The sequence below is a fragment of the Xiphophorus maculatus genome, chromosome 4, assembly GCF_002775205.1.
Source record: "Xiphophorus maculatus strain JP 163 A chromosome 4, X_maculatus-5.0-male, whole genome shotgun sequence".
Taxonomy (NCBI): domain Eukaryota; kingdom Metazoa; phylum Chordata; class Actinopteri; order Cyprinodontiformes; family Poeciliidae; genus Xiphophorus; species Xiphophorus maculatus.
The window spans coordinates 20,749,072-20,766,830 of record NC_036446.1 but is presented as its reverse complement, the minus strand read 5'-3'; the positions used below and the strand labels follow the sequence as shown (position 1 = coordinate 20,766,830).

The 17,759-nt window shown below is 41.3% G+C and overlaps 2 protein-coding genes across 9 annotated transcripts in view; both read right to left on the bottom strand.

Moving 5' to 3' along the window:
- Positions 1–11: 11 nt before the first annotated feature.
- On the bottom strand, positions 12–3,995 carry pabpn1l (poly(A) binding protein nuclear 1 like, cytoplasmic). 2 transcript variants are annotated; one of them, XM_023332301.1, is made up of 7 exons: positions 3,812–3,994; positions 3,615–3,711; positions 2,472–2,598; positions 1,912–1,979; positions 1,716–1,822; positions 1,515–1,602; positions 12–631 (listed from the first exon to the last, which is right to left on the bottom strand). In XM_023332301.1, the coding sequence occupies exons 2-7, from the start codon at positions 3,684–3,686 to the stop codon at positions 302–304; spliced, it is 792 nt and encodes a 263-aa protein (XP_023188069.1). In that variant the 5' UTR covers positions 3,687–3,711; positions 3,812–3,994; the 3' UTR covers positions 12–301. The 2 variants fall into 2 exon arrangements, with proteins under 2 accessions (XP_023188069.1, XP_005806795.1); XM_005806738.2 differs by having other exon boundaries at positions 3,615–3,995.
- Positions 3,996–6,191: 2,196 nt separating this feature from the next.
- Positions 6,192–17,759, bottom strand: part of cbfa2t3 (CBFA2/RUNX1 translocation partner 3) — a 42,944-nt gene continuing 31,376 nt past the window's right edge. For 4 of the 7 annotated variants that reach the window (XM_023331966.1, XM_014471660.2, XM_023331968.1 and 1 more), the window contains exons 7-12: positions 17,514–17,599; positions 15,949–16,237; positions 15,409–15,477; positions 14,720–14,773; positions 12,603–12,793; positions 6,192–11,319 (exon numbers count right to left, since the gene is read on the bottom strand). In XM_023331966.1, the coding sequence (XP_023187734.1) occupies positions 10,942–11,319; positions 12,603–12,793; positions 14,720–14,773; positions 15,409–15,477; positions 15,949–16,237; positions 17,514–17,599 (1,067 nt within the window). In that variant the 3' untranslated portion in view covers positions 6,192–10,941. The remainder of the gene's footprint in view (positions 11,320–12,602; positions 12,794–14,719; positions 14,774–15,408; positions 15,478–15,948; positions 16,238–17,513; positions 17,600–17,759) is intronic. The other 3 variants (XM_023331969.1, XM_023331967.1, XM_023331970.1) reach the window with 3 other exon arrangements.

Here is a 17,759-nt window from a genome sequence, read left to right as displayed (position 1 = left end):
TTTTAGGACACTTTGAGTGTTGAATTATTTTTTATTTATTCATGTAGCAAAGAGCTTGTCAATTACACACAGAGGGGTTATACATTACAAAACAAAACCACAGTTTTTAAAAACAGATGCAACTTGAGGACCGTCACATGCATTCACAGCAACAAACCTATATCGCATCAACCCCAGTCAGCTTTTGTCAGATCTGGCCTAGGATTGACACTGGTCAATCCTAGGCATCACAATACTTAAATTATGCTGGAAAGCATTTAGAGTTTAAAAATCCCTTCCAGCCAGCCAAAATCTGCTAGTGCTAACGCTGCTGAGGGTAGTGTTGTCCACTCGGCGCTGCCCCGAGATCCTCAGATGGTGGCGTAATGAGAAGGAGGCAGGGGTAACGTTTCGTAGTTTGTTCATGGTAGTCCATGTGACCCCACTGTCTCTTTCCCGCTGATGGTCCTCCATAGTAAGGGTGAGGGGACTGGTGCTGCGGTCTTGAAGACTGGTACCGGAATCTGCCTCGGGAACTGTTCTGGTACCTGGGGGGACGGTAGCCACGGCCTCTGCCTCTGGTGTGACCTCCTCTGTGTCCACCCCTGTCCGTGGTGCTGATACCGGGCATGTTGGTTCTCTTAGGCAATACCTGAGAGTCAAATGATAAATTTGTTAAAAGTTCAGTTAATTCTCAAAATATGTTGCACAACATCATTCATCAACTGACTGTAGCTTTTCACACTGACCAATTACATGAAATACACTGTAAATGTCATACTTGTGTAGCTAGAAAGAGAAGTCTTCATTTCATGACTGGGTTCAAGTATTGTGGAAACATTCCAAGATTTCAATTGTTCGAGTATATTTACTCTGTATGGTAACAAAAAAACAAGCTCTGATTTCAGTGGGCAGGAGCACAGCCTAATGCTACATTTCAGATGATGATATAGGCTTTACTTTAAGCTAACTAACCCAAGACATAGATGGTACACAATGCTTGTGTTCAGGCAAACTGCAAATTCATTCTCAGTAAAAACACTGCTTTAAAAACAGAAGTATAAATGGAGGCCAACATTATCAGTTTAACCCAATCTAAAAGAGCAGTATTTAAAAAGATTTTCAGGCCAGACAAAAACATTTACCGTAATTGGGCTGCACTGAAGTCCAGCCTCCAATGAAAGAGGAGACATCAGGGTTATAGTAGATTTCAAGATTACATTCATCTATGGTTCAGCAGCCTACAGCTGAATCCTTTCTAAACATGTTTAAACCAAAGGAAGCTGCCATTTCAAAGCTTTCAATAGTTTAATCCAGGCCTTTGTGAAAATTATCAAATTTTGCCAGTAGCATTCAGTCATCATATAGTCAAGGATGAACAAAAATTTGACCTTCCATCACTGGAGTTATGAGACAGCTCAAAGCTATCTTTAGGTTTGTGCAAGCCAGCAACAATCCCACTGAAGTCTGGGGGAAACGGGTGGAAAGCCAGTGAGCATCTTTCTAAAAGCCGACGTCAGAGTTTATAGATTCACCTTAAGAACCCGTCCTCTGAACACAGTCTCATGCAAACCAATGGCACTCTGCACAGAATCTCGATCAGAGAACTCGATGTAAGCAAAGCTGTAAAAGACAAGAAGGAAAAGCAGACTGTTACACATGGCCTGAATGTTTCCATTGACACAATAATAAAGGGTAAAGAATAGGTGGAAGATATAACAACTAAGTAGTTTCACCCTTTTGGATGGCCCGAGAACCTGTCGCACAGGATGGTAACTCTGTTTACAGGTCCACAGCCATTGAAATGGATCTCCAGCTCATCTGCAGTAGCTCCATAATCTACCTGAAATTTAATCAATGGGTCAAATTAGAATAAAAAAAAATAAATAAATAAAAAAATCATACATGTCCAAAATGGCACACAATCCTTACATTTCCAACATAGATTGATCGGTTGTCGGCATCTATCCTCTCTTCAGGAGTCATACTGTAGAACGGACCTGGGTTTAAAACAAAAAAACAAACATGCTACATGTCTTAATCACCTCTCAGTTTTAGCAAGTAGCCACTTTGAAATGTTGCCAAAAATGCAGAGACAAAAATGTCTTATCTGGTAGCATCTCAGTTCTATTGGAAAAGCAAAACAAAGGGAGACATGAGGAGATGCACAGAGGCAGAAAATAGCCACAGGCAACAAGACGGACACTTCTGGCTCTCTGGAGCTCACTGCTTCGTCTCATTGGGCAGTGATGAGGCACATGTGAACACCGTTGTGACCACAGTGAGGTGTCGCAGGTGTTAGCCAGATGGGGGAAAAAAATGTGGTTACTTTAGCCACCCAGAGGCTGCAATGCTACACACCTGGTCTAAAAGGAAAAAGTTACTTTACAGAGCCCCCCACCCCCAAGAGCATAATATGCATTTAGTTGCATACCAATAACGGCATGAAAAAAAACGCCTTACAGATCAGATGCAAAAGTCATCTTTCTTACCAGGCCGGGGACTGCTGGTCAGGAGCTGCATCTCCTCTGCATCACATCTCTCCTCTTCCTCCTTCAGTTTTTCAGTCTCTTCTTCCATTTCCAGCTCCTGAACCCTGGCCTTGATGGCCAGGAGCTCCTGAAACAAGGAATAGCAAGCATTTCAACCCACAATGGTGTAAGCTGACAATGTACAATTAAGTTGAATGAGTGCATAAAAGTCTGAAGCCAGTAAATTTAGAAATTTGACATTTTCTCATTCTTAAAATCAAAAGTTGTCAGTCCTTCTCTAACAGAGTACTCAATGTTAGCAGGTTGTGGCCTGAACCAGGGAGAAACCCATCTCAAATTAGATACAATTTGAAAAACTCGTCTATTTAAGCCATTTGCTTAGGTTTACACTTCATCCTATTCTGCACGTTTTCTTTTATGATTTCCGTATTCATCTGTGACCCATAATGCTATTTTCCTTTGCAATTATCTCATTTTCTTAAAGTGCTTTCCCAAAAAATAACTCATTCAGAAAAATATGTACAGATGTTTTCAAACATAGCTTGAACAGTCTCTGAGACTTTGATAGCACGATTAATAATTTAATAATATGGGTCAGCGCATTCCCTGAAGAAACCCCCAAACGCTTTAAGAATATTTACAGAGCATTTTAAGACGAGCTGCAAGGTTTGCATCTACATAGCAACTGTATTATTCACCTCAATCCACATCTAATCAATTGCAAGATAGCTGTGCATACTGTGCTGCATTTTACTGGAACATGACTGAATAGGAGGTCTGTGTGCGTCCTTTATTTCTTTCCCCCCTTTTTCATTCCTTGGAGCCTCGCTTTAATAAACACGCACAATGAATACTATTTTTATTGTCATCTTTTCATGTGGGCGAAAGTAAAATGAACCGTAGTGTTAATGAATGAACGGACATTGCAATGAGCAGCAGATAGCTCGTGTTGCGGACAGCTAATGCACCTGCTTGGCCTCTGTTAGCCTAGTGTCCAGCAGCATGAGGCTAGCATGTAGCTCCCACCTCAGCTTTTGACAACAGCGACTCTGCCCGCAATGCGTGCGCGCTTGTGTCGGGAGTGTGGCAATCATGGCGTGACGGCGCCCTTTATGCTCTCCACGCAAAGGCAAGATAACTCACCGGGTCCTCGTTGAAATGCTCACCCATAGGCTCGCCCTCAAGGTAGCGGTACTCCAGATGATTTTCCGCCATGCTCACTGCTCAGACATATTAGTACCTGCAAAAACCAGCTTCAGCTTACCGAAATGGTCACCTACAGAAAAAGAAAAACCTCTTTCACCGGAAGGAAATTTGGTTGGGAGGCTAATAAGCATCACCTGTGTTTGAGGCTCGTCATGACGCGCTGGAGGGACACAGTGGAGGCCACGTGACAGGGATGCAAGAGGAGGAGAATGGGAGAGGGAGGGGAGGAGGGAAAGCTTGCTCCCAGGGCCGTATCCATACCGTCTGAGGCTGGGGCCTGGCGCGGTGGAGAAGACAATACTCTCTTCACTACAGAGGGGTAAGGCTGCAAAATATGTCCTAGTTTCACCTCGATAGCACGCCCATCCCACAAACCGTTCAGTGTCCTGCCCTCCGGGAAAAGATGTAGAAGCCTCTGCTCCCGCACCGCCAGACTCTCCAACAGTTTCATCCATCAGGCTGTGAGGATGCTGAATTCCCTCCCCTCAGCATCAAAGCGGCCAAGAAGATGAAGAAGAAGAAACCCTGAACCTTGCACAACTGCCCTTCCTCCTAACATAGAGGGCAAATTCGGCATTTAAACTCTGCATTTCTGCCATTTTTTTTATCTGTATATCTCCATATACTTATATATAAACATATACATTCTCAGTTGTAAAACTTTTTACGCTATATGTCTAGTTATTGTACATCTATTTATTAATTGTTTAGGATAATTTTAGTTAGACTGTGTCTTTTATTGTTACTCAATGTTAGTAACGCCCTGTCTTGTATCACGGTGGGATAGTGAGAAACGTCATTTCGATTCCCTTGTATGTCTGGACATGTAAGAGGAATTGACAATAAAGCTGATTGATTGATTGATTGATTGATTGATTGATTGATTGATTGATTGATTGGTAGGGTTGTAATATAGCAGAGAGTGGAGGTAAATTGAGGCATTGACCCACCTTCTATATCCAAGATATGGACATTATGCGATGACACATTTTTAATGTGGCTTTTTTTTATTATCTCTTGCTGTGTCGAAGATAAGTAAGTTAATGTTATGCATACATTGTATAATTTTTATTTTTTTACAAAATTTTTGTTTTACTTATGGACGTTATTTGAACAGGGACGCCTTTTTGCACCGGAACAGACAATTCCACTTTAACTTGATGCCATTTCAAACAAGCAACAACTTAACATAAACAGGAAAAATAAAATATGCTGCAAATCTTTCAGAAGAAAAAACGCTGCCATATACAAAAGCACATACGTATATCATACTTTATGCCTCTCTGTGAATTAAAATATGAATGCAGCAGCTACAAAGAATCTTCTTAGAAAGCTGTCATTTCTCTCAGCATCAGCTGGATTCACAATCCAATAAAACTAATTTATCTATAAACTATTTATTAGCATATTAACCCAGTGTCACACATTGTACAGTATCTTCTAATAGTGAACATGGTCCTTGCATTTGTGTTTGGACACATAAATTCAATAGATCTACATTGCTATCCCACCTCTGAACCTCCACTTCCAACTCTGAATGCGGTGCATGGTCCCATTTGGGAAAACCTATACATTTATTTTAAACATACACATTTACACAAAAGAAACATTATTATAAAATAGTGCAGTTATTGAACGCTGAGGTTAGAAATGCATTCATCATCTCTGTTTGTTTTGCATTAAAATGTTTTCATTAGTTTAATTGCTTTGGTTCACACTGGGAAAAGGACTAATAAAGGATTTAACCCCAGGTGATCCACGAAATTCTATTGACTCAGATGAATTAACCACTAAGGTGGACCATGTTGATATACCTTCATTTTGTTCTTTTGCCTCTGGTCAGGAAACTCTTGCAGCTTATTCTTGACACATCATCTGGGCAGAACTTTGTCCTGTGTGTTGTCCGACAATATCAAACATACATTTTCCAGTATGAGGGACCTGTGAGGACTCTCCAAGTATTCTGATCTTGAATTCTTGCGAAGTATGAAATGTCTTGGACAAAAAAAGTGTGTGCATTCTTGTTAACTTAAGTAACAAATAAAAATTCCTTCGTTCTTGCAGAATATACAGTATATTACCTGTAGTTCATAAATATTTTAGAAAAAAACACTTAAGGTTTCTTTGCTATATTGTGGGATGTATTTAGGGAAATTAGTCACCCTCTTAGCTTACCTCCCTTCTTTTTGCAGAAAATGTTTACACTCACAGTTGAAAGATATTTTATAAAGATATTTAATTTTACTTTTGCATTTTGGTTTGTGCTTTTTTTGCGTGCTGTTTCAATGTTTGAAAGACACTCCTTAGACTTTCTCGTATTAAGCTAAATTGAAACTGTGATGTGTTAAGATCTATTGATATCTTACTCCAAAAATGTTAGAGTAAACTGATCTATAATAACCCTACCCCACTGATGACTGAGCTGAATAACAAAGAGAGAGATTTTCTTCTTCTAAAGATGCTGTTTTAGGAATACATCTTCATTTAAAATTAAGAAAAGGAAGGAGAGTGATGGATACATCATTTCATGTTTTAATTACACAGTTACATTGTTCAACACAGACAATAACCTGAATTAGAATGTTTTACAGCTTCACACATCCAACAGAGCGAACAGTTAAAAAGCAGTATTAGCAACAGGGAGAGAAGCATGCAAGAAATAAATACAAATCAGAATTTAATTCCTCTGGCACAGTTTACTTCATCTAAAAAATGGCAACAGGACTGTTGGAAGAGAGAAATGAAACGAAGCGGGAAAGATCTCGAAAGCGCCAACCTTCCCTACAGAAACATGTCTTTTTTTCTGCGTTAATGTATTGCACAGTACAGTATAGAAGGCGTCCCTACACATACAAAAGCATAAACTTCTTTTCACTTCAGTTTATGTGAAGTTTAAAAACAAGATCATTCTGAGCCATGGCTTATTGGGAAACGAGTGCTTTGTCCACTGTTTTGCCACTTCAGCTTTTTAGTCTTCGGAGCCTGTTTCACAGGAAGGACGTGTCACCATCGCACTGGCTGAGCTCTGAAACTTTGCAAGCAGATCTACAGGTTGGGACAAACACCAACCCTGCACTTAGATGTCCTCTCTGAATATGTGTTTTGCCCATATATGAAACATGGTTAAACAGATAAAATGTAGCTGATGTAAAAAAAAATTAGCAGACCCTTGACTAGCAGGGTGGTGATGCGTCTTGACAGAGAAAGTAACAGATATTTGCAATCTGCAGAATGACGACTTGAAGAGGGGTCACGGAGGGGGAGTGTCAGTTTTTTTTTGTTTTTTTTATAAGAAAAACTTAACAACGTGAAGAAGAAAAGATGCAGCTTTTGGTTGTATTTTGGTAATTTGTACACTGTATATTGGTTTTGGCTTTGTTTATCTGAGGGCTTACTCACAGGCAAGGAGGTTCACACAAAGCACTTCAAGAATTGAATGGAACTGTCACCCCATTGTGTTATGATGTGGATGTTTCTATAGACAAACCTGCACAAAAACTGCTGCTTTATTTATTATTTTTTTAAATCAATACATCAATGTTGATTTTCTTGAATGTTTCATTAAAGCTCTGAAGGTTTCAAGTAGTTTGCAGAGAGACATAAAGTTTTTTTGTTGCTGTTTGGTTTTTTTTCTTACTTTCTTTCTTTCTTTTTTGTTTTTTACTAAAAGACAGGCACGCCACCATCCGCAGACAGACACACACTTATCACGTACTCACTTTAACTCTGCAAGGCTTTGTAGCCATAAGAACACACAGTTGGCAGGCTTTTTCTAAAGGAGACGCTGCTGTTGTTTACAGAGAAGCACTGCTCAATATGTAGTCAACAAGCACTTTGATTGCTTGAGTAAGAATTCACATCTGAAACTCAGATGTTTTGTTTGTCGATTGGGCTCTCCTGGACTCTCCTGGTGTGTGTTTTTCAGATATACTTTGGTTGACTGGTTGCCATCTGTCATTACTTGCCATGTTACTGTCTACAATGGCAAACTAGTACTTTGGTCTGTGCTTTTATTGGTTTCAGACAGCAAATGACATGTCATCACTGATTCTGGGGTTGGTTTGGTAAAATGCAGGAATAACTGGATGTGTGTCTACCAATAAATCTCAACAAAAGCTGTTTTTTTTTTCTCCCCTAAAATAAAAATGCAGCTCAGTGAAAATGGATTTTTTTCCCACATCATGAGTAATGACAGCTCCTTTCAGCATGGATTCATTTGATCACCTGCGAACGTGATTGTGTGCCCATGTCTGCTCTCAAGCCATCTGTGTTTTTTAAAGACCAGGTCAGCCTCTCCTGGTGGTGCGCTGTATGCTCACAGGAGGTAGCTCGTGTCAACAGGGGGGATGGAGGGACATGTGGTGGGTCTGACTGACAATTAGACATCAGGGGAGAAGAAAGATGTCACAGAAAAACAACTGAGCTCAACACTACAACACAGTAATTATAAAACACATACATGAATGCTACACATAGATGCAGGGGTACCTTACAGCTTATCTGAATTTTAGCTTTTCCCAAACAGTCCAAAGAAGACCATATATTTCTGTAAAAAAAAAAGTTTTTTTGTTTCTCCAAGTTTGGTCCAAGTGTAAATGAAGCTAGCCATGTAGGGTTTACAATGATCAATATAAAAGGCAATAAGTCCGTATTGGAGAGGCTAAAAGAAGATACTAACATGTGGAATGCGGCGAAGCCGCTCTCTCGATCTGGAAACAAAGGCCTGTTCCACGTCTGCAGCTTATTTCTTAAATCACATGTTTAATAAAACAACAAAGAGATCAAATCGAAAACAGAAAATTAAATTGACTTTTGATGTGAGCTTAACACTGGCGTATCACTTTCCCCTACAATAATGGCCTGTCTTGCAAAACATGTTGATTCAGATTGATCAGAATGATCAGGATCATCACAGTCACTAAAGAAGATCTGACTGAAATAAGCTGATTTCTAATGGATCCTTCACTTTTAACCCCCTGTAACGATTGACTATATTGGGATGTCCCAGACCAAAACAGATAATGTTATGTCGCCTGGTGCAGGCTGGAGTTACTTTACGTCTGTCGCCAGCAGTTTCATGACACTTTGATTCAGCTTGTACGAGTGAAAAACAAATGTACTGTGAGAAAAAGTCATGTTCTGAACTTTAAAGGTTTTTGTTATTTGGCAAACACATTTTTGGACCTTTTTAAATACTATGTACATTCACATTAAGTTACTGATGTTGCTTTAAATATATCTATATGTATCTATATTATATGACACCCTATGGGCAGTTGCTGAGGTTCCATTCAGTAGCTGAATTCTCTTCATATTGCACCTCTGTCCTCTCACTGTCTTACAATGCGAGCAATACAAAATATTCTACAAGAGGGGTTTCATCTCATCAATATAGATACAACAGTTCAAACAATAAGTACAATGTGGGGCTTCCTTTCATAGACAAACATCCTTTCCCTTGCTGTGACTGCTCAACCCAAACTTTGAAGAAAATGAAAGGCAAATAACCCAAAACAAAGTCCTTTTTTTTGGATATACACAAGGGCAGCACATGTGGCATCAGCAATCAGGAGACATTTATGAAAAAAGTGAAAAGAGAAAGAATATCTACAAGTAGGTTCAACCCTCCCCTGCGAGTGCTTTGCAGCTCTGTCCAAAGCAAACCCGAGATTTTGGGGGTAAAACGTGAGTCCACTAGTTTGGGGACGAGCAAAGAAGGGATGAGGGGAGGTAGAAAGAGAGGAGAACAAAGTTTACACCGCCCTGTCGGCTCTTCTGAACTGCGAGTCATGCTTTGGAAAAGGAAGGAGTGAATGTAAAGGTAACAGCAATTCCTCAAAATGTCTCCTCCTTCTGAGCTTTTTGTTTTAAAAAAACAAACAATCAACTTTTAAGCAATCTCCTTGTACGTCTCCATAGTATGCAATGCCTTCTTGAACAATGTCTCCAAACTTGTGTTGAGGTTTTTGGGAGCTCCGTTGCCTTGTTTCTACCTCTGTCTCTTTTGAGGCCATGTAGCATTAATTTTTTCCTATTTCCCTCTTTATGTCCTCGCTACCATTCACAAAAAAACCACACTGTGGCAGGGTTTCCATCAATTTCATCAAGTGTTTCTTGTTGGCAAGTTCACAGCATTGTCCATATTCACTAGTCTGGGCCATCGCTGAGGAGTCGCTGGAGTTTTATCCGGACTGCGGGAGGCAGCTGCAGATCAAAGCAGGTCACAGTTTTGTGTCTTTTGTTTTTTTTAAATCTCGGAGTTGAGATGCTGCTCTGCAGCTCCTCCACGCCTGGTCCTATCAGGGCTCGCTTTTCTGCTCAGGAGGTGATGTTGCTTTGTGTTTGGTTACAGGATGAGTGCTTCTTTCTATCACTTATGTTTCTTTTTTTCACTTTGGCAGTGTAGTAAAAAGGTTTGGATCATGTTATTTGTTTCATCTTTGAATTTATTTGGGTTCATAATGGTGCAGAGAGGTGAGTCCGGTGTAGATTTTCTTGGCTTGCTAGCAAGGTAGTTAGCAGTTTAAAATTAATTTATTTCTCATATCATCATCAGTATCATCATCAGCGCTATTCTTTACTCAGAATATTTGGACTTATCTTTGTTTTCCGTTAAAGCCAGAAAGAAACCTTTAATAAATACTAAGTTGTGTTTCTGAGGAATAAATCGCATCACAGTTCGTATCCTTTCCCACCTTGGTTTTGGAGCAAGGTTATGACTTTTGCTTCTTTATTATGAAACTGCATAATAAAGTTTCATAATAAACAGTCTGCAGAGTTGTCACATCAGGAGACTGTTAGTGCACATTTCAGGGCTGGATGATGTACCTCCACTGGTGCTAAATTAAAGGGGAAATTCTATCAAGTCCTACTTATCTTTCATAAATGCTGCCTGATCACAGCCCCTAACTTCACCACGCCTACACAAATGAGGGTGAATTTTTAATTCAAAGCCTATGTTCTCAGCAAACAAATCTGATATGTTGAAGCAGACGCTGCAAGCTGCACGCTTTGCACCACGTTGAACCTCTGGTTGGAATCTTTCTGCCTGTGGGCCGGTCACCGAAGAGATAGAAAACATTATACATGGTGAGAAAAGCTGTTGGTTGTTAAAGGATTTATCACAGAGCTTGCAAGTAGAGCGTTATGAATAAGGGTAGGAGGAAAGGGAGTTGTGTGCAATGCGGATTCCTCAGTTTGGCTTTTTGTGTGGAGTGTGGGCACTGTCATTTCAGTACGCATGGACGAACAGAGGGCTCAGACGTCAGCGTGAGGTGGCATCCAGGAGGGCAGGGGTCGCTGGGGTTGTGGAGCGAGAGGCACTGCTGGAACTGCTCTCTTTGGGGCTGGCGGAGACGCTCCCGCTGCCGGCGCCTCCCGCAATACTGCTCTGGCCCGCCAGGGAGAGGGGTCCTGGAGGGGTGCTCTCTGAGTGGGTCGGTGGCGCACTGGAGGACACCGAGGAGGTGGAGGAAGGGGTGCCGAGGGGAACGCTGCTGCTCCCCGGCAGCCCCTGCAGGCCCTGACCACAGACGTGGTGGTGTTTCTCCCAGTCTTTGTGTTGGCAGAAGGAGCCGCAGTAGCGAGCTGTGTTGCAGCCGCTGCATGTCTCGCTGGCTTTCCTGCCGCAGTTCCAGCAGCTCTGGGGAGACAGAAATGAGAGACTGGATCAGGGGCCTGCAACATGCAACTCCAGAACCGCAGGTTTTTACCCCTTATGCGCCAGCTTGTACGTTAGACCGAAAAGAAGGAGGAAATCTGCAAATATGTATAGTTCACTTGTTTTAGGAAAGCCTAGTTTTCTCATCTGAGTTTATGAAATATATTTATTGAGTCTCCACCACAGAACGAGAAAGATATTTATCGTAGAGCTGCATTTATTAAATATGTAATTTTTTCACTTATTTAACATAAAAAACAAACAAGTTGAACGTTTCTTAAATTGTTTTCTTCGCCTTTTTTATCCAACTTTCTGGCAAACATTCAATTCAAAATTCAGTAGAAAAATGTTTATTTGCAAACATCTGAATTAAACTGCTGATAGAAAAACCACAATCAGTCAATCAATTTTATTTGATTGTGCGTTACAGTGTAAAACACCAGACATTTTGTACATATGTTAGGAATGACTAGATCTTATGGCTTTAAAACAATTCAAACATTATAATAAATGTGCCAAATGTGTGTTTATGGTGAGAGAAATCATACAAAATAAGTTTAAAACAAAAGAAAATTATTACTTAGATAATAACTGGACTTTAAAACTTTATGTATTTTATGAATTTGACAAATATGGTGTGAATAGTTCTGTGCTTGTATAAAAATACTTGCAATGGCTTAGTGGGATTTTTGATTCCAAACAAACATTAGAACAATATTAGATTGCTGGAGAAATTGATTATAAAGGTTGCAAACCCCTGGATAGGTCAGTTGGTAGGAAGTCTCCTCTGTGTTACATAAAAGTCCATTTCCCTCTTTTACACATTTTTTCCCCAAAAGACACAGAAAGTCCTTATTATACTTTGCTATAATTCGGATCCACAGCTGTTGTTGTAGTGAGTGAGTTTGGTCCAAGGCCAGCTGATCTGCTACCAGCAGGTGGTGGTCAACTGCTCCCTGAAGACATGAACCAGGCACTTTGCCCCAGCCTATCTGAGTCTGTCTACTTGTGTTCATGCAGGAACAGCAACATTTAGTATAAATTAAGCCCAATATAACCACAAGCTCTTAACTTTTTACATTTTTAAACCATAAAACCTCAGATAAGAGGTTTTAATAGATGACAGCATGGAGAGGCTGGCTTATTTCCAGTGTTTCTGTTCAACAGTTACTGACAGATTTTCTTTTTGAATTGAAAGCTGGCCATTTTCAGCACCACTCCTTAAACACAGAAGGTGGATTTGGATAAATATGCTTGACCCTCACCTCGCTGGAGTCTTCCTGCTGGTTGATGACCGTTAGCGCGTCTTCGGAAGCTTGTCTCTTTGCCTCGGCCAGTGCCCTCTCCATTTTGGATCGTTCAGCAGAGATCATCTCGTGAGCCTTCCTCTCTGCGTCTGACACCGCCTTCTGCAGCTCTGACATGGCTTGCCGCTTCACTTCATTCACCGCCTCCTCTGAGGAACACACAAAGAGACAGGGGGCCATTAACGACTGCATCTCACTGCGCCTGCAGTAACACCCTTTCTCTGAAGAAGAACTTCCTTCTTCTTCACTAAATAGATATACACAATCCAAGACATAAAAGTTTTGGCCAAAAAGGTGAAAAGGCCAGATTTCAAAATGAACTGAAAATTGACATTTCATTAAAAAAAAAGCCAATCTGATTTCATTTTCTGATTTGATGACTTTGTTTTAAGATAAGAATAAGCACATAAACTCACAGAAAATATTTGTTTCCTTTATTTATGCTTTTATTATGCTGAAAACCCTAGAAGTTGCATTGACTCCCATTTAAACCATGCCATCAATTTCCCATAAAAGGGGTGTGGCCACTGTACAAGAGTTTTCTTTTGTCTTTTCTTTTTCTTTATTCATCTACCCATCAATGCTGAGCAAGTTCCCTCCACCTGCTGAAGAAAGGCTTGATGCACAGAATGATGCTGCCACCACAATGTGTAACTGTGGAGATGGTTTGTTCAGGATCATGTACGTTATTAGTCTTCCACCACATTCTTTTTAATTTTAGGCCAGAAATTAACATTTTGTCTCATATAAGCAGAGGATCAAGACTGTGCTGCGCTCCTATGTTACGTGAAATTGCAAACTGCAACCGGGACATGATTAATAGTCGTCCTGTCAACTAATTTTCCCACCTGAGCTGAGAGTTATGACCTTTTGGTTGCTTCTCTGATTAATGCCATCCTTGAAAAAGTTGGATATGTATTGCTTTATTTCAGTATTGGTAGGAAGTGCACAAGAAATATAAAGCAAATTAATTCTCACTTTGGTGTGTTGGTCCAGCAACAAGGATTGCCAAATATATCCTGCTCATTAATTGAATGCTTTTTGGACACTTTGTCATCGTCAGATTCCCCCTGCTATTCACACCGTCGAAGACAGCAACATTTTTACAAACAATAAATGTTGCATCTTGCTCTTCCTCCAGATGTGCGATGGGCCTGCCAGGTGTGTTAGACCAACCAAGTAGGAGGTGAGGCTGATGATGTTCTCCCTGCCGCTCCCCATTTCCTCTGCTCCATGTTTGTCTGAGAGGGAGCTCATAAATATCTGTCACTTTTCCTTGCCTATCCTCTCAGCTGTTTCAAACTACTGTGCAGATGCAAAATAAAAATAAAAATACAGGAGAATCCTTATCTAAACCCTGCCATAGGTTTGCATGTGTTCCTACTCTGTGTGGAAAAATATTTACTCTCTTAAACCTTTCTTCTGGTTTTGATTTTTTGCAACACCTAAACGTCTCAGAATATCAAACCGATTTCAAAATCAGAAAGGATCATTACAAAAGGTATTTGTATAAATTATGATTTTATTTATTAATAAAAAAGGCTATCCAGCCTATGTGAGCTTGGGGAAGGTTAAATATTTTTTCACTAAGCTTAATTAAAATAAAAATCAGTATTTAAAAAAAAAAAAATCCTTAACACAAATTCACCCTTCGCAGGGCTTTCTCGCATTCTGCCACACTATATGCATTATTCCAAGCTTCTCAACTATCTGCCTTAATGCATGCACCACTAAGATTAGTTTGCAAATTTAATTAATTCTTATCAAGGAGACTGCATAGCAGATGCTGGGGCAATTAGCACTTAATGGAAAACACGGGGGCAGCAATATTAACGTTTTAATTCCCCAGAGATTTGGCAAGTCCCTAAGATGTGTTATTACTGGCTGCTTTTTCGCACTTCAGATCCTAGATCTCAACCTCAGCCAGACCAAAGACGACATCTTTGGTTTTAATTAAAGGCAAAAAGAGTGCCGCAGCTCAGCGAGACAAAATTACCTGGCTGCAGAGCCGGAGGTGACACATAGGCACACGAACACCGAGAGGTGAGATGCTGGGAGTAAGATGTGCTACTCACCCTGCTTGTTTTGGAGGTGCTTTAGAGCTGGGGAAAGCGGCATGCTTGTAGTACCTGTATGAAAAACAACTGCAATTAAAAGAGCCTTTCCTGCCGGTGAAAATGCAGCACAGTATTTTTGCCGACAGCAGCAGCATCTTCTCCTCCGCAGGGTATTGGAGTATGAGTGCAACATAATAGTGCTGGGACCGAGGTGGAACCGCGGCCGAACCGGATGACTCCTGGGATCGGCTCCGTCTAAAATACAAGGAGCCCATGCAGAGCAGCACTTTCAGCTGCTTCTATTTGGCTACATAAGGAGCCAGAAAAAATCATCAAGGGTTTGTATGTTTAAGCTGTTTGTTTTTGACTTACATAAGTCAGGAATGTAGGGGCAGGTTAGGATGAGGGAGACCAGGTAAGTTCCACCCTGCGCTGTGCTGCGCTGCTGCGACCCAATAAAACCCTGGTGTCTGCATTTTCACTGCAGCTTTAACTGCAGTGGCCTTTCATAGTGGTGACAAATGGAGAGCGTTTAGCCTAAATGACACAGAGGGCCTGCAAGCCTCCAGCCTCATGGACCTGGAGCCACAAGGCCTCTGCTCTGAATGTGTTGGTAGCCATGAAGAGTGATGGTGTGTGTTTTGTTAGCCTGTGTCGGGGGATTGGTCGTGAAGATGGCAGGACGGAGGATGACAGTCCATTCTTACCGGCTTTCCTCCAGATTTCTTCAGGCAGGTATCCTGAGGGAGGCCGGTGCAAGAAGTCTCTGTGGATCTCTGAAACATGAACACAGCCACCCAATCAGCAACATAAAGCATACACAGAAAATGCAAGAATACACATCCATCTACTTATAGTTTGCACATCTGTTTCTGGGACAAAAACAAATCATGTGCGTCAACATTTGGAGATGAACTGAATCCCGTTTTGTTTTCTTTGTTATTTTTTTACCGTTTCAAGGACAGAATACATTTCCAGGGATTACAAACGAATACAAACTTTAATGTGAACGAGGATGCTGTTAACATAAGAGTGCAATCAGTTAGTTAAAAATCCAGCATGCTGCAGGTGGATTTGAATTGCCTCACAGTGTGAGCTCCAATTTGCAAATGTGCTGAAAAACATGATCTTCTAACTGACTTTTTGAGTCTGAATTAGTGTATTACAGCATTTCAGCGTCTCCAATGAGCCCTACCTTGCTGTGAGTGTTTTGCTTTGCCAAACATACCCTGAGAGTGTTTGTCTACCTGTCTGTCTGCCTGTCTGCCTTTCAGCAGCCGAGGAAGTTCCTATGGGCAGTGACTCGCTGCTGCTAGCTGTGTTGGAGGAGGAGTTGTGGTGAGGAGTAGGAGGAGGAGGAAGAGTAGGAGGAGGGAGGCAGTGCTGTCCATTGCTCCCACCTTTTTTCATCTCCTCTACGTCACTGTAGCGGCGGATCCAGTGATTCATCTCCTCACGATCGGCCTCCTGGCAGCGGCGCAGCACCGTCAAGGAGCGTCGCGTCTTCTCTACCATGTCCATGATGCAGTTAAGGAGCTGCAAAGGCAAACACAGAAGAGATGTCAACTACAAAATGCAGTTTATGTTCTTTCAGATGTTATTACTCATCCAATTTTTCCAAAATTGAAAAGCAACGATTTAGAATGAGTGTTGATCTCCAGATCTGAGGCAGTCTAGACATCAGGTTAGAGGCTCGGTTTTGCGTCTAATCTGCTCAAGACCAAACCAATGGAAGACCATTTTCAACACCATTGCTGTTACAATAATAATTTTTGCAGTTAGACGTTTTATAGTTACACTAAAAAAACAACAACAATGTTGCAGCTGTAGTTTCGAATCGTCTCAAGAAAAAATGCAGAGACAAGAATGAGACCAAGACCAAGACTTAGTTCTGAAAATGTGATCTTACTGCTGGTTGGCTCCGATAACACTAATCAGAACTTGGTCAGATAGAAAGTGTATTATCTTAATTAATCTCTAACAGCACATCATATATCAACCAGGCAGCTTGTGTGTTATTATCTGTCTATCTAGTCACTGACTGAGTCCCCGTTGGTGAATTTCAGTGTCTGAGAGAATTACAACAATGATATTGTAACAGCTGGGCTGTTGATGAGAACTTCGAGCTGATTCCTTCCCCCGCTCGGCGCTGTTCCCTGCCAACTCAACAGATTTCCTGTCGTTTTTCCCTCTGTTGTAAACTGTGTCACTCTTCTTTTTTTTTCAAAGTGCCCTGTCTTTTCAGGCTCAGCAAGATCTGCTAAATAGGTTTAGCATAGTTGACATTCAATCCATCTCATTATTCCCATTCTCTCCCACCCTCTCTCTATCTCAGCTCCCTCCCCTCTGAGTTGGCTATATTTATTTCAGTGAAGTGTTTCTAATTTGGCAGGGGTCCAGGCCTGGCCGGTTCCCTCCACGACTGCAGCTCTTGTCTCAGCTGCTCTACCCAGCTGGAGTTGCTCTCTGCTGGGCCCTCAGCTCCATCTGGGGTCCTGTTTCTAACTAACGGAGTATGTGTCTGGGTTTCTAATGTGCACCGTTTTCGCTTTGTGGAGTTTGGTGCTAGGAATCTGGGAAGGTATCCGCCAATTTTCAATTCGCCGCACTGACGCAGACCTCTGTCAGCTGCTAACTCAGGTGGGACGGCGTCTGCTCTGTCTGTCGACAGTTCCTGTTGATGTCATGCGCCCGCCGTACTTAGATTGCTTTAATACTAACTTTAATCGCTTGCTGACTGTTGTGGTTTCCCGACCCATTTATTGTCAGTGAAGGAAAGAGGGTGGTTGGGAATAAGAAGGCTAATACATACATTATCAAGATGTTTCCATTCTTCTGCCCATTCTCGGTCTGTAAGACGGTGATCGATCACCTCCTCTTGGCGAGCTCCGTGCACCGCTGCAACAGGACATCTCCGTTATACTTGCTGTACAATTACAGCTTCGCACAATAGCAATTGTTCATAACTCCTAACTACAGCTTTATTTTAATAAGACAATTCAAAAGCTGGTATTAATTTTGGTTGTTTAGCTCTTTTTCAGTTTGAGGATTTAGCTGA

Excerpts from the sequence above, each read along its gene's own strand:
- pabpn1l (XM_005806738.2), bottom strand. The coding sequence starts at position 3,686 with ATGGCGGAAAATCATCTGGAGTACCGCTACCTTGAGGGCGAGCCTATG. Across the intron at positions 1,823-1,911 it reads GATCAATCTATGTTGGAAAT|GTAGATTATGGAGCTACTGC; the intron begins GTAAGGATTGTG and ends ATTAAATTTCAG. Across the intron at positions 1,603-1,715 it reads TTCTCGGGCCATCCAAAAGG|CTTTGCTTACATCGAGTTCT; the intron begins GTGAAACTACTT and ends TGTCTTTTACAG.